This window comes from Lepidochelys kempii, chromosome 21 (genome assembly GCF_965140285.1).
Source record: "Lepidochelys kempii isolate rLepKem1 chromosome 21, rLepKem1.hap1, whole genome shotgun sequence".
NCBI lineage: Eukaryota > Metazoa > Chordata > Testudines > Cheloniidae > Lepidochelys > Lepidochelys kempii.
Window position 1 is genome coordinate 7777198 of NC_136400.1, and position 15961 is coordinate 7793158.

At 51.9% G+C, this 15961-nt stretch overlaps 1 protein-coding gene across 3 annotated transcripts in view; it reads left to right on the top strand.

Annotated features, from left to right (window-relative positions):
- PIK3C2B (phosphatidylinositol-4-phosphate 3-kinase catalytic subunit type 2 beta) overlaps window positions 1-15961 on the top strand; it is a 78440-nt gene that overhangs the window by 20536 nt on the left and 41943 nt on the right. For 2 of the 3 annotated variants that reach the window (XM_073319542.2, XM_073319541.2), the window contains 4 exons: window positions 6948-7968; window positions 13041-13141; window positions 14503-14657; window positions 15610-15730. In XM_073319542.2, the coding sequence (XP_073175643.2) occupies window positions 7036-7968; window positions 13041-13141; window positions 14503-14657; window positions 15610-15730 (1310 nt within the window). In that variant the 5' untranslated portion in view covers window positions 6948-7035. Of the gene's footprint in view, window positions 1-6947; window positions 7969-13040; window positions 13142-13727; window positions 13831-14502; window positions 14658-15609; window positions 15731-15961 lie in introns of those variants that run through there. The other variant, XM_073319543.2, reaches the window with a different exon arrangement.

The window sequence follows — 15961 nt, forward strand, 5'->3', positions numbered from 1 at the left end:
CACAGATGGTGTTAGAACAGTTTTTTGTCTGGCTTTTCAGTTCCCTTTATCCTCTGCTGTTGCCCACACACATGTGCATGTTGCTTTATACAGGGCTCCTCTCACAGAACGGCAGACACTCTTACACTGATCTTACTGACCCGGCTCTGCATTTGCTTATGACTCGGCAGCAGAGGAAAGCTGCTACACAAACTATTTTAAGAAGGCATCCGTAGAAAGCCACTGGAGTCTGAGGAGCTGGGGGGTACGGTCTTGGTTATGTCACATCCCACACGATCCTCTTCATGGCCAGGTTACTGGCTGCAGGAGGAAGTTTATTCTGCATGTGGCATGGCCTAGCTCTATGATTTCAAGTGGGTTTCTCGAGGGGTTGCTGTTCTCTCCCCTGCTTCAACACCAAGTCGAAGTGCAGGCAGTTCATCGCTGCACCTGGCTGTGACTCAGAGGACCGCTCCAGGCAGGTTTTAGCCCTGACTTTCTGACCACTGTATCCCACTGTCCCCTGCATAGTCATTCACACTGTGCTTTGCCTGTAGCATATGTGCCTGATGGGTGCCACCCCACAGCCTGGGAGGAGGGCGGGCCGCGTGTGTAATGAGATCATGCTCGTCCTCCAGGAGCCCTTACCTGACAGCTCTACAACTATTTGCATGAAGAGACTACCTGTAGTCAGTGCTCGATTTGTAAGGAAAGAGGTGCCAGGGCTCATGCAATTAGGGGCTGGGGCTCAAGTCATTTTTTTACATTCATAACTGATGCTGCAAGCCCAGAGGTGCCGGGGCTCTGAACTGCCCAGCCCAGAGGTGCCGGGGCTCTGAACTGCCCAGCCCAGAGGTGCCGGGGCTCTGAACTGCCCAGCCCAGAGGTGCCGGGGCTCTGAACTGCCAAGCCCAGAGGTGCCGGGGCTCTGAACTGCCCAGCCCAGAGGTGCCGGGGCTCTGAACTGCCCAGCCCAGAGGTGCCAGGGCTCTGAACTGCCAAGCCCAGAGGTGCCGGGGCTCAGCCCTGCTGATAGTGTAACATCTCCCTCTCTGCTACACACCAATTATGAAGGTTCCTTTACCTCCCCACTCACCCAGGATACAACTGATAGCGAAAGCTGATGGAGTTTTGCCCATCTCTTATTCAGATCAGCATCCAGACTCCTGGCTGCTCATCTGACACTTCTGAGCCTGGCCCGCTTCCTGTTTCAGAAATGTTCAACTACAGTTGGCTGAGAAGATGTTATTTTCCTGTGAAAAACAGGGACAAAACAGACTTTTTTGGGTCAACATTTTTCTTTGAATTTTTTTCAGGTTTTCACCCAAAAACTCAAAAGGCTGAATTGTTCTTCGCTATAAAATTGAAAACGTTTCAGTTGCCAAAGCTCCAGAATGTTCCATATTCCAGAGCTGGCAGCTGGACTCCTGTGTCCAGTTCTGGTGCCCACAAGTGAAGAAGGAGGTTGATAAACTGAAGAGGGGTCAGAGAAGAGCCATGAGAATGATTAAGAAAACCTGCCTTACAGTGATGGCCTCAAAGACTCAATCAATTTAGTTTAACAAAAAGAAGATTTAAGGAGTGACTTGATTAGTCTATGACTATCTGCCTGGGGAACAAATATTTCATAATGGGCCCTTCGATCTAGTAGAGGAAAGTACAACATGAGCCAGTGGCGGGAAATGGAAGCTAGACATGTTCAGACTGGAAATAAGGCATACATTTTTAACGGGGAGAGTAATTAACCACTGAAGCAATTTACAAAGAGTTGTGGTGGATTCTCCCTCGCCGGCAATTTTTAAATCAAGATTGGAGGTTTTTCTAAAAGTTCTGCTCTTGGTATTATTGTGGGGCAGGTCTCTGGCCTGTGTCCTGCAGGAGGTGAGACTAGATGACCACAATGGTCCCTGCTGGCCTTGGCATCTAGAAATCTGTGATTTCGGTTTTTTGACAACCCCCTCTCTCCCCAAATTGTCAACCGAAATGGAAAATTTTCATAGTGAACTTTTGTTTTGTGGAAAAGCCGTTTTCCATTTAAAAACAATATGACAGAAAATGTCTGAGCAGCTCTGCACTCAGCGGCACGTTATGGAAAGAAAGGACTCTGGCACGTGGGCGGCAGAGGGAACAAACAGACTCTCTGAAACTCATGCAGCGATGGGATAATCTAGCGCTTGTGTGTTGGGAAACAAGCCCTCCGTCAGGAGCAGGCGGTGCCTAGCTCTGTGTCACTGACTAGCTCACTTCGCCTGTGTAGCCCACTCCCACGCTGGCAAAGGTGTTGCGGTTTCAATATCGCTGTTGTCATCGGTTCTCATTACCTGCCTGATTTTGATAGACCTCTTCAGTGGCATGGCGTTACCACAGGCCTCGGCAGGCTGTGGAAACTGAACTCCGCTCTGACACCCTGCGGGGGTCCTTCCGGCTCAGGGCTGAGCCGCACAGGACAGGCCCCGCATGTCAGGGAGGCTCGCAGTATCCGCACTCTAGATAAATGACAGTTGCGGCGGCTGAATGCCCCTCGGCACCCCTTAGCTGTCCTCACAGTAGGAGTGAACTGCAGACGGCAGCCCAGGCAGGGCTTCACAGCGTCGTTGGCGCCTCTCATGCTGTAGTCATGTGTCTGTGGGCTTCTTTGTTTAGGCCACAGGGAAGGCTGACCACCCGGGGTCAGCTCAGCGCGGTGCCGGCTGGCCACCGATAACTCAGTGGAAATCCTGCTGGAGCGTCACTCACCACAGCAAGGGATCTTGTGGGGACAGGGCAGGCTTGTCTGCCACCCAGGGAAGGCTTATGTACGTGCCCAGGAAGCTGCTTTGCTCAGCCCGCGTCCGTTGCAGGGCACTGAGAAGCAGGGTCCAGGAAGGGGAATGAGGCTGGGTGTGTGTATTTTACCTGGGAGTCTGCATATGCTCTTCCTTTTCTTTCTCCCTCTCTTTATAGCCCTTCTCTCCTTCTCTTCTTCTCTCATCTCGGTGCACCCGCCTGCCTCATAGGACAGCACAGACGACACTGAGCTGCCACCAGGACGGGTTCTCCCCGCCCCCCCCACACCTATTCCACTTTCTTTGCTGCAACTCTTCATTCCAAGCTTCCCCCTGACCAGAGTTTGCAAGGCCTGAAATTCAGACCATGTCCCTGGACTGCTCCCACGTATCCCTGATACCTTGGGCATATGGTCACTGCCATTGCCAGATTTCCCCTCCTCCACCTCTGGTTGCTTTTCAGGAGCTCTAAGAGGAGTATTTCCAAGATGTGACTTCACCGCTGTACTGGTGCGTCCAGAGGGAGACCTCTCCTAACCTCGTCCTCCCCGTCTGACGCAGGGTGTGAGATCATTTCAGTCACTGCTTTATATTTTTTGTTGGTTTTGTTTCCTGCTGACGTTTGGCCCCCTCTTCCCATTGCTGCTAATCGCTGGCTGGCTGGGTTTCTCTGGGCAGAGGGAGCGGTGCTGTGTTACTGCCTCCTATTCAGACGCTCCGAGCTTGGCACCCACAGAACGATGGCCGCTTTGTTTCCAATGCAGATGGCAGCCAGCCCCTTTTCTCAACGCAGTCTGTTCATGTTAAAGTGTGTGGCGCTCTGGTTGGCTAATGGGGAGCAGGCTCGGGAGCGGACCCCTCTCATTGAGAAGGGCATCCTGCACTGGACCGTTGGATCCCTTGAGCCTGATTCTCTTCTTAAATCATGAGTAACTCCACTGAAGTCAATGTAGTTACACCTACTGGAAGTGAAAGGAGAATTGGGCTTCTGTTCCTCCTAGAAACCCCATCAGCCTGAAAGACACTGTGACTCCATGATGCTGCCCTCTTCTCTTTCAGAGGGTGGGCCACATTTGCAGCAATGGAAAGCTGAGGTCCAGGTGCAAGACATGTGCATGCAATTAGCAAGATTGCACATGCAAGTGGCTCAGGTGCCTAATGCCCTACCTGCCTGTCGGCTCTGTTGCCTGATGTGTGTGTGGAATTGCATGTACATGTTTATGTGCGCGAGCCCGGAACAGGCCTTTGCCCTCTGAAGTGGAGCCGCTGGTATTTGATTTTACTGAATTACGCTGCAATGAGATTTTCAAGAAAATTTTTCCTCATGACCCTGAGGAGACCCAGGGAACAAAACATCAACCCTATGGGGTATGTAGCTGTGAGAAAGTGTCTTCCATACTACGGAACCATGGATTTGGAGATGGGGACCTGCTGGGCTTGCAATTGGGGAAACTGTAGGTGCTACATTCCCTCTATGCTGGGCTAATTAGCACCTCCAAAATGAAACTCATTGCTGTGGTGGTATACTGCGGGCCAATTTATAGGCAGCAGAAATGGGATGTAGTTAAAACTTGGATGATAGTGATGTAGAATGAAAACTCAGTATTGTTCCCAGGCTTCTGATGGGCACATTGCAATAAGAAGGCTGTCTGTCTGTCTGTCTCCAAAGTGGTCAGGGATTGGTCTCTTTTCAAATGACTTGCAGCGCTCTCTCACCCCATAATGAGCACCTCCACCTTCCAGTGGTTCCATCACCATGTCCTCGGAAAGGTGCTGGGGTGGTGTGGCAGGGACAGGGTGACACACAGGGGAATGCTCTCCCATCAGAACGTGCCCATCCCATGTTACCATCCAACTATCCAGGTCCCATTGGGTGGGGTGCGGAGTGACCATCCTGTGACTCACTGGCACACCCAGCCATGAAAGCGATGGTTAGCCATGAAAAGGGGCATAATATGTGCACGGATTTTATTCGCTGGAGTGACTCATCCAGAGGCTCAGAGCTTTCAGTGATATGGTTTCCTATAATCCATGACAAAATAGTGTAACAGGTCCTAATTGTCCATGTACTCTACACCTTCATGGAAGCAGTGGAGACAGAATTCAGATCTCCTGTTCCAAAAGTACAGGGCCCTACTGCTTTCGCAAAAGGAGAATCTCTGTTAGCTAGCAGCAGTGTAAGGTTTATGACACACAATTGCTGATTCCATCCAGTAGAAGTTGTGTGGGCACACACTCTCTCTCTCTCTCTCTCACTCACATTCACTCTCTCTCTCTCCCAGTTGTAATGTATTATCTGCTTCTCCCCGTGCCCCAGAAATCAGGATAAAGGGAAAAATATCCAACTCTCCCTTTTCAAACTGTACTAACCTACCCGCAAATGCTGTTCCTTGCAGAGCTGTGAGAGTGTGGATAAAGAGCAGCTCTATTTCATAGTAGTCTCTCTGTTAATGATCCTCTGCCTTTCCCCTTATGGAAATCAAGAGTTAGACTCCCTCGACTGGAGAGTGAAAATACTGACCTGGCCGTCAGCTCCAGGGATTAAAAAAGCCGGACGCCTGTGTCTCCCGAGGTTTGGTCTCACTCCATTCTGCTGTTTAACATCCATGTAGTTATTTATTTTGCTAAGAAGGGAAGAGGAGGTGAAATATCCTTCCTCTGAGCAATGTCGTGTTGGCCAGCAGAGACCTCAGCGGTCTGCACTTCTGAGACCAGAGTTCCAGGGCATCAGATCAGTTGGAGGAAAAGGGGAATCTGGCTCTGTGCTACAGAGTTCTGTGGTCACTGTGGTTTAGATGTTTTGGGCTGGGGCCAAGAAGGAGGAAGGTGGTTTGCATCTGACTTCCCCCCTGGCTCTTTCGCCTCCTTCTTTCACATCTGAACTTGGGAAAGTAACTTGTGTTTTCAAGGCTCTGCGATCCAAGGAGCACCTCGTGCAAACTGCTCAGCACACTTGGGAGCAGCCTGCATTAGCGACAGGCTTTGATTAGTCTTGGTTGACACAGAGTGCTGCAAGTGTGCTAGGTACATTCCAGCCAATACGGAGCCAACGAGCTGAGATCATTCAACCTGCCCTTAAAAAAAGTGGCACTGAGTACAACTGGGAACTGAGTGTCCAGATCCCACAGGTGGTTTTGAACAATTTCAGCCATGAGATTTCCCCCAGGCTGAAGGGTTGAGGTTAAGTCTAAAGTTACAGGACAGGATTCCCTGAGTGGCCATTGTGACTTGGTAGCAATGTACAGGGTGACGCAGGGGTAATTCAGGCCCACATTGTACATCGATTATAATGACTAATAGAAACCCTGCCAACCCAGAATCTCCTGTGGCCTTGTTACGTTTCCCTTCCATTGTAGCGGCTTTCTGTAACTGTGGGAGATCCGTGATTATCTAAGATGCTCAGGTAGCCTTCTACTCAGCCATTTCATCATTATTTGTATGGGGGGAGTGCGTGGGGGCCAAGTCTTCACTGCACAACAGGTGTGTTTTTACATCCAGGTAAAGGAGACCAGGGCTCTGGTAGTTTTTACCTCGATGTAGCTAGTTGAAGTCACCTCTATACCCTCCGTCTGGAGTTGGCCTCAGCTACCTTCGGTGAGGCAAAAACTATGTGCGCCTTGTCCCCACGGTAGGATTTTACATCGAGAGAACTCACAATGGAATAACGCACCGCCTGAGATCAGGGCCGCCTCATGCTGGGCACTGTGCAGAGTCATGGACCAATCCTGCCCCAAGGAGCTTGCAGCGGGGATGGAAATCCATTTGCAGTGGATAAGCAATAATACTTCTGTCTGAGTCAAAGTTATCAACCCCCAGTGTTTGAGGGTTAGAATGCATTAGGCCTCTCCTCCACTCAGCAATCCCTCCATCTAGAATCACCACTATGGTTTGTGGGATCAGTTAATCTGGACAGCACTTTAGGAGGCAAGGGGAAGTGAGTGCCATTAAGTAACCCTGAGATTCTGCTTAATTCCCTTACTGCCACGGGGCAGGTCAACGCTATAGGTTCCAAGACTACAGGGGCTTGATTTCCAGAAGTGCTGGGTACCTGGCTGTCCCCTTGTCTCTAATCAGAGTTGTGGTTAGTACTTCTCAAAGTCAGGCGCTATATAAACGCGAGATCCTTATTATAGCGAAGCCTTCGGTGAAGCAGCAGCCAGTGTGCTGGTACACTGACCCTGTCTTTGTTGCTCTCTCCTGCAGGTCACTGGTGGTGCAGTATGTCTTTGTTCCTAACCCCTGAGCCCAGCAGGAAGTAGCAGCTGGTCCCTGGCACTTGTTCCCCTGAGAGATGTCTGCGACCAGAGGCAATGGAGAGCACTGGAAGTCTTTGGAGTCAGTGGGGATCAGCCCGAAGGAGCTGGCTCTGGCTGAAGCCCTGCAGATGGAGTATGACGCTCTGTCCCGCCTGAGGCAGGACAAGGAGGAGAATCAGGCCAAGCAAAACACTGACCGCTCCCTCATTTCCTGGGATGACCCGGCTCTGGATTATAACAAACCCGCTGTCAGGAATGACTGCCACAGCATCAAATTAATGCGAGGTCTCTCTGGCTCGGATCCCACCCTCAACTACAACTCCCTCTCAGTTCAAGGGAGCTCGAGAGCTCCTGGGACCAACAACACTACCTCATCTGTCCTGCCACCTGAGCCGGAGAACCAGCCATGGCTGAAGGGCCCTCTTGCCAGTGACTACTTGTACATCTTTGATGGCTCAGGGGAACACTTCCTCAGCGAGCCACTCAACGGGACCACGGGCCAAGATGGGTCCCCCAAGAAGCTCTCCCCTCCCCCACTGCCCCCTCGCCTCTCCATCTGGAGCTCCTCTGAGGTGAATCACTCTTCCCTCAAAAGCTCCTCACTGTCCTACAAAGGGCCCCAGCCCAGAGACATCAACATGTTCTCCTCGGCCCACGAGCTGGCTGATGGAAAGCTGCTGGCCCGCAGGATTTCAGAGGAAGACCCCTATGGCGCCATGGACTACGACGGCATCAATGACGCCATCACCCGCCTCAACCTGAAGTCCACGTATGACACCGATCTTTCGAGAGAGGCCACCTGGGGCTGGAAGGAAGGCAGGAGCATCTTTGAGAAGGAGACCACTGGAAAGCCAGTGGCTCGGAGCAAGACCATGCCACCCCAAGTCCCTCCCAGGACCTACGTCTCTAAATTCGGCAACCGGAAGAACGTGGCGCCCAACAAGAACTGCAGGATCTCGGTGGATCCGGTAAGAGGCTTTTGGCTTTCTCCTTAGAGGCTTGGCTGAGACAAGCAGGTGTGAATCCCACCCCAATCCTAGGCTGCTCCTACCCATTCACAACTGCCCTTTCTAAACTTGACCTCTAGGATTCAACTGGGAGTGGGTTACACCTCCATTAGTGGCCTCACAGGGTTGTCTTCACTGCATTGTGCACCTGAGTCTGAGGTGAGATTTGATCGGGCTCCCTGTGCAGGGGTCAATGGGGGAAGAAGTTGCTGGCTTAGCAGGGCAGGGCTCATGGCATGCCTGTGAACTAGCACTGTGCACAGCTGAGGCCAGGCCTGCTGCTGGAGGATGGTCTGCTAGAATAGATAGCCAGGGAGCAGACGTAATGACAGCGAGGCAGCAAGAGCCAGGAAAGTGATGCATACCAGGGGAGCCAGGATGTGGCCTTGCACAGAGACAGCCTGACCTCCTCAGGCTTTTCTCTGCATGCAAATAATCTGTGTGTGTGTCTCTCTCTCTCTCCCCTCTCTTTGTCCCCTGACTACTGTAGGGAAACCAGCTTGACTCTGGCTCCCGGTGTCATTCTGTGTTGTCCAATGTGTTGTTTACGCATCTTTATTAAGTACGTCTGTGCACTGGCTCAGGCCCCTTTCCCTGGGGGCGTCAATAAGATCTCCTTCCTGAAAACACATTGCCCAAGAGGTGCTGGATCATGAGGCTGATCAGCCTCTTGTAGCAGCAGGGGAGAAGAAATGCAAATCCTGTGACAGCAGCTGGTTGTGATATTGCTATGAAATGATCCGCCCGGATGCTGGAGACCTCGTGCACATTCCCCTCTTCCCAAGCCTCAATTCCCTCTCTCCTTTCAGTTCAGGCAATGTCTGGGCCTCACTGTGCAGTTCTGGGTGTGGCCACAGCCACCAAGTGAATTTGTGGGACTAGGCAAGGCTTCTCAAACTCTTCCCTAGTGTGAACTGCAGCTAAACCAAGGGATGGTCTCATGATTCCTTCCCCTCCCATCACCCACTTCCCCTGCTATTCCCACTTGCATAACTTCCCTGGGGCAACTACAGCCATTGCTGGCATCAGAAAGCAATAGGGGGAAAGCGTTCCTGTACTTATGGCAGCTGGAAAGAAGGATGAGGAACTGGCACCTTGTGATCAGCTGGGTCTTTGCAGATCCTGAGCAAAGTGCTCCGCACGCCGCAGTTTGACAAGCACGGGTCTAGGGGAGAGTCTGGTCTGAGAGTCCTTTTCCCCCATCTGTACCTGCTCTTCCCCCCACCAGGTACACCACACCCGGTGGTGATAAACCTTTTGTCACAGAATGCCGGGATCCTTATTGTTGCAAAATTGCCATGGGGCCTTGATGGGCCATTGACCACCAGGGTTCAAAACCTTGATTTTAAGACTCAGCTGCAGGTCTCTAGCACCCAGACCTACAATGCCTTTTAAAATCTACCCAGGATCATTCGGGAATCCATCCCTATTGATTTGGGTTGCTACCCCAACAAACAAAGCTTCTGACCGGGGCACTTTGGCACTGCCCGTACATTGCTGCTGGTCAGTGGCCTGTTGTGACACAGGCCTCTAGGTCCTTCCTTGAACTGCGGCCCTGAAGATTACAACTGTTTGTGCTATTTATAAGGTCCGGGGGAAAGTCCAAGCTAAAAGTGGTGTCCAGCAAAAGCCTTCCCCAGCCAGGCAGGATCTGCATCTCCAGCCCTGACAGCTCTATCTGCTCTTCCCGGTAGTGAGGCTAACAGCTTGTGAAATGTCACAAGATCCTCAGGAAAGAGACTGGAGTCTCCTTGTAAGCAGCAGTGTGACTGCTTTCCTGCCAGGGGTGGAGGAGGGTACTAAAATATCCTTCAGATCCAACCTTGCTTTCTTCCCCTGCCATCCCCTTTAAAATATATATATTCCCGGGCCCTTCCCAGTGCTGTCCTAGCTGGATTCCTGCTGGAAAGGGGGCTGCAGCACATTCCTTCCCAAGACTCTGTGGCTGGGGATATCCCCTCCACACCCCAGCACAGGGTATCAGCAGGCAGCGGCTAATCAGGGAATGTGTGTGTGCGGGGGGGGGGGGGGGGGGCGGGGGCGAGTGAGGATCCTTCTCAGATGTGATGCAGAGGACCATGCCTCCAGGACTCGAGGGATATAAATACAAGTGAAGTCGCCTTCCCTGTTAAATCTTGCAGGATCCCTCTCTCCTCAGTCAGTGAAAGATGCAGCTGGGGGCCGCTCGTGGGGGTTATGTAAGTCACTCTCTGTTTAATCAGAGCCAGACACTAATCATGAAAGAGTATTAAAATTGTCTTTAGCGGCGGTTGTGTTCTCTCCCTTTCTCTCCCTCTCTTTCGCTATTTGGCGGGTTAATTGCTCTGACAGCGAGCCCATTGTTTGCTCAGAAAGAGCAAGCGAGGCTCTGAGACCCGTGCACACACACGCACACACGGCGTGAGACTGAGCGTGGCGCTCGACAGGCTGCTGCATGCCCAGCTGGCATTCAGGAGGGAGGGAGAGAGAGATTTTAAACAGGTGGTAGGGGAATGGGGGCCCGTGCTGGAACTGATACCCCTTTGGGGGATGGTCCTCTTGGTTCATGGTTCGAAGCACCAGGAATTTTCTTCGTTAGCTTTTGATGTTTGGATGTGCTTTGTTTCTACGGAGAGGCCACGTAGTCCAGAGGGGAGGGCACCAGGCTATTTGTGGTCTCTTCCTGCCTCTGCCTTGCTGCATCACCCTGGGCAAATCGCTTTGCCTCGTTCCCCCATCTTGTCTATTTAGATTATAAGTTCTTGAAAGTAGGGACTGTCTCTTACTATGTGTATGTACAGCGCCTAGCGTAAAGGGGCTCTGATCTTAGTTGGGGCTGCTAGGCTTTACAATAGTACAAATACTAATATGGGACTGTGGAACAGTCACCACTAGGAAAGCGGGGGAAGCCTCATTGCTTGGCTCTTTTACAAGTAGACGAAAAGATCTGCTCTGGTTCAAAGGAATGATTTAGGGGCAGTTCTCTTGCCTGTGTTATACAGGAGGTCAGACTGGATGATCACAGTGGTCCTTTCTGGCCTTGGACTCTATGAATCTATGACTAGCCGTTGTGCTGAAAATGCTCGTGAGGAACTGTTCTCCACTGGTCAGATGGGACCTGTCAGAGCTTTTCTATCCCTAGTTGCTGTGACTCTGATTCTCTTCCCCTTCTCTGTCTTTGTATTAACACGACCGTGAAAATAATTGTGAAGCCACTTGTAGCATTCACTGTTCTGGTGCACAGGGTGGGATGAACTGCTTACTTCATAGGCTTATACCTGCAGTGTAAAGCCCAGCCCAAGGCTCTATGGCACTTGGGAGGCCATTGGTGGCTTTGTGCCAGGCAACTTGCCCTTTCCCAGCCGGTTGGGCTGCTGGAGACTAAACTGCCCTGCAGCACAAGTGAGAGTAGCTTGAGAACTGTTCTAACTTATGCCAGCAGAGAGCATCTCCATCCGCTGGCCAGGAGTACTGGGGTGCCGGTCCTAGGCCAGCTGAAGATTCCCCTAAGGAAAGGCAGCTTTTAATCCCCTCTGTGCTGATCCAGTAACGCACAGGGGCATTTGTGAGGTCTGAGGATCTAGCCTCTTGTGTGTTAGCTACATAACTCCATGTAGTAGATGTTCTCTGTGTTCAGTAGTAATAACATTCTGCATTTCTCTAGCATCCTCCAGCTGATCATCTCCAAAGCCTGCGGGTGGGAGCATAGTCTTGTAGCAAAACTGAAAGACGGGCATTCCTGAGCTCCTGGGTTCCCCGCTCAGCTCGGCCACTGACTCACTGTGGGAGCTTGGCCAAGGCCTATAAGCCTAAATTTTGAAGTGCCCTCAGTTTTTGGGTGCCTAACATGAGCGAACTGGGGCCTGATTTTCAGAGGTGATGGACCTGCAATGAAGCCAGTGGGAGCAACGGGTACTTAGCACCTCTTCAATTCAGGCCATTGTGTCTCCAGCTGGGCACCCGAAACTGACAGGCACATTTGAAAATCCACCCTAAATGCTGTACCCAAATTACTGTCAGGAATAGATTCCAAGAGTCCTGACTCCATTTCTTGCTCCACTTTGCCCCTAGAATATATGTGAATGGGAGCACTTTTCAGTTCCCCTCCTCCCCTGGTCACTTTTGTTTCCACTGGAAAATTGGGGTGACCAGGGGGAAAAGGGATGAGTGCGGGAATACTTTTTTACTGGAAAAAACCCTAGAATTTCAAAGCAAATGAAAATTTCCTGCAGAAACTTTAATTTTGGTTGGAAAGCCATTTTTAAAAAAAATCATACCATGAAAACATTTCAACCCACTCTAATTACTGTACTCCTCCTTGGCATGCTGCATCTTACCTTGCTCCCTAGTCAAAGGAGAAATTCCTAGGAATTTCCATGAAATGCATTAGCCCCTCTCTTCAGTTTGTAACAGCGATGCTCAGAGAGGAACAGTCTCGGCAACAGTGGCGGTAACACCACACCAGCTTGTGTCTGGCTGGGAGATGAATTTCCCAGGCCTCTACCACTTTTGCCCACAATCCCTCTTGGGGCCAGCCAAGTTGTCCCACAATGCTCAGCGAAAGCAAGCCCAGAGTGACCAAGTGAGCTGTCATAGATTATCAGGGTTGGAAGAGACCTCAGGAGGTCATCTAGTCCAAACCCCTGCTCAAAGCAGGACCAATCCCCAATTTTTGCCCCAGATCCCAAATGGCCCCCTCAAGGATTGAACTCACAACCCTGGGTTTAGCAGGCCAATGCTCAAACCACTGAGCTATCCCTCCCCCATGAACCATGGGATGCGCACCCAGAAATCTTTGCGTCTCTCACAACTGGATCCAGCAAAAGGGAGAGGAACCATGTCTTTGTCACCCAACTTGAGGGTAGACTGCTGTGAAGACATAGCCTATGCATGTTACGGGGGTGGGGGGGGGGAAGGGAATAAGAAGCATCCCACAGTGACTTGGAAATGAGCTCAGCGGAGTGGGAAATTGGAGCCCTTCCACTCCACTGGCTGCTGTTTGCGTGAGCCTTGTTGCTACTATCTCTCTATCACTTGCTCTCTTTCCCTGTTAGGTTGCCTCCCGACCGCACTCCTTAGCTAATGGCTATGAGCTGTTTGAGGTCTCCGAGGAGAGGGATGAAGAGGTGGCTGCTTTCTGCCACATGCTAGATGTGTAAGTATCTGGGAGGGATAGAGACGTATTCAAGCCGTCTTTCTGGGGTCTCCATGAGTTAACCTGTCCTACAGCACAGGCCATAACTCAGAGGTCCATCAGTGCACGGGTGGCTGAAATGCCCTGGGGATTTAATTACTGTGGCTTAATTAATCGTGGGAGAAGGAAGACATGCTTTTTGTTGTCTCTGCTGTTTGTGCTGCGTGGTAGCCAAGCAGTGGCGCCGGGGAAGGGTCATTCCCGGGGTGCGAATGAAGAAACAACAAGCCCATTTGTGCTGGGCCCTGATTGGAATCCTTGGCACAATTCTGTGCAGAGCGGTGCAGTGGAGGTGGGTGGGGGTGGCGCCTAGTGGTGTTTGAAAGCTATAAAAGAGGCATTCGGGGAGACAGCATAAGGATGCCCCTTTCCGCTCTCTTCAACACTTTGGGGCTGGGAGAGCTTTATAGAGGGACAGCATGGGGAGATGGTAAATATCTTCTTAACATTCAGGGCTCTCCTCCCTAACAAAGGAGATTGACGCATGTGGGTGAGGGAAGGAGGGGGAAGCAAGAGGGGGAACTAAGACAATTTAGGACTCTCTTAGGTGGATGGTTTCCCGACATAAGGAGCTGAATGCACCAAGGCAAGCAAACAGAGGCCTGCTGTCTGGCTAGCTGCACTATCAGTTGGTTTCAAGTCAATATTAAGTATGATATCGGTGATCCCTGCTGGCCACCTGTGTAGCTTAGTCATTGCCAACCGGCAATTTCCCAGTGGTGTTGCAGCCTCAGTTCTGGAGTGGGAGGTGGCTTTGCAGATTAGTTCGGAGAGGGTGTTCCATGCATAAGGGGTGGCTTGCAAGGATGCACAATGGCTCATGGGAGAAATGAAAAACAGGTGATAGAGGCAGGTATCTCAGCTAGAGAGAGAGGATGGAATCCAAGACACACCCCTCCCAAGCTACAGGCCTGAACCGCTTGGAGGAAAGTGGTGCTGATGGTGACAGAGAAAGAGGGGAGTAGGAGGACTTAGCTGGCATGGGCCCGAGGAGATGGAGCTCATTTTGGGCCAGGTCAAGCTCAGGCTGGCCATGAGAAACCCGCGAGGAGACATCGAAGAGTCAGGCTGAGATGCAGGACTGCATGGAGGGAGGCGAGTTGGAGAGAGAGCGGTAGATGGTGGGAGTCACTGGTGTTGGCCCTGTGAGCCAGTGAGATCGCTTGGAGCTGGGTTGTAAAGGGAGGAGAAGAGGCCAGGAGAGAGTCCTCTGGTGCCTCTATGGAAAGGGGGAGAGAGGATTGGGAGAATCCACCACACAGTGAGGGATAAAGCCCTTTGTGGGATGGGGCAGGGATCTCTAACTCCTCTTCTGCCTGCAGCTTGAGATCCGGCTATAGCACCAAGGATTATTCCCTCACCGGCTTTGTCTGGAGCACGGTCAACCTCAGTTCTGAGCACCTGGGCCACGGCATCAGCCTGAAGGTGACCGTGGTGTGCGACAGTGTGCAGGAACCGCTCACTTTCACCTGTGACTGTAAGTCCCTGCTTGGGTGGTCAGTATGGTGCTATGCTGACCCCGTGTCCACCTGTGAACACGGTATCCTCGTGTGGCGAGAAACCCACACCTCCGCCCGTCCCCACAGCAACGAGGGGGCTAAGATGGCTGCCATTAGCAGCTAAAGCAGTGGTGTCTTCTGCCTCGTCCTACAAATTCATCTTCCAGCTCCTATGGGACAGACATGATCCTGGTGACAGTGGCTCCTCTCCCAGAGGAGAGAGTGTCTGTGTCGCTCCCATGGGCAGATATGTGCTAGAGATGGGGCCCCCACATCTAAACCCTGGGTTCTGAATTTCTCAAAACCCTGTGATGGACAGCACCAAATGCTGAGTCCAAGAAGGCCAGAGGGGGGTTAAGATCCAGGTGCAGATGTCTCAGCTCGTTTTTACTCTCCATCACTGCATGTGCACCAAGGTCTTTGGTCCTCTTTTGGATGTGGTTGCTTGGATACGACTAAGGCAGATAAGCCTTCAATTACAGGGCTGATCCGAAGCCCATTGAAGTTAACAGGAGTGTCTCCACTGACTTGGATGGGCTGCTTGTGGCCCAATCAGCACGCAGCTGCGGCCCATGTGACACCTTCAGGGCCATACGAGTATTATATATATTGTGTGGATGTGGCCCACATAACACACAGAGAGCTGCATATGCAGTTCACAATGGTAAATAGGTTGAGAACCACTGCCCTAGGCGGTGGCTCGCCGCATGGGTTAGACGCTGCCTGGTGTCTTGCCAGGCAGGAACGGGGCACTGTGGAGGCAGCGTGCACTTCCTCGCGTGACTCCACCTCCAGCCAGGCGCAGAGAGGGATTGTGGGGAGCAGAGTCTCGGTCACTGATCAGAGAGAAGCGGGTGGGATGGGGAGCCCCAGAGAATCGTGGCCTGAGGCTCTCACCCTGCTGGGTTTGTTCCCTCCCCACCCCCACAGGCTCCTCCACGGTGGACCTGCTCATCTACCAGACGCTGTGCTACACGTACGACGAGCTGCTCGGCATTGATGTGGACGACTTCGTGCTCAAGCTCTGTGGCCTGGAAGAGTTCTTGCAAAAGTGAGTGAGCAAGCGGTGGCCAGCCGGCCGCACATAGGGACCTCAGCGAGCCTGCCCTGGTGCAACCAGAACACTCCCTGGTGTCCGGGGGAGCGGTGGGTGGTGGAGAGCTGTCGAATCCTTGCTGTGCTAGGGGCAGGGAAAGGGGAGCGAGCCTCCAAACATCTTCCTCTGTCCCCTCTTTCGTTTGTCCTTCCTTTCATGCTCCTTTGCATGTTCACATGACAAGCC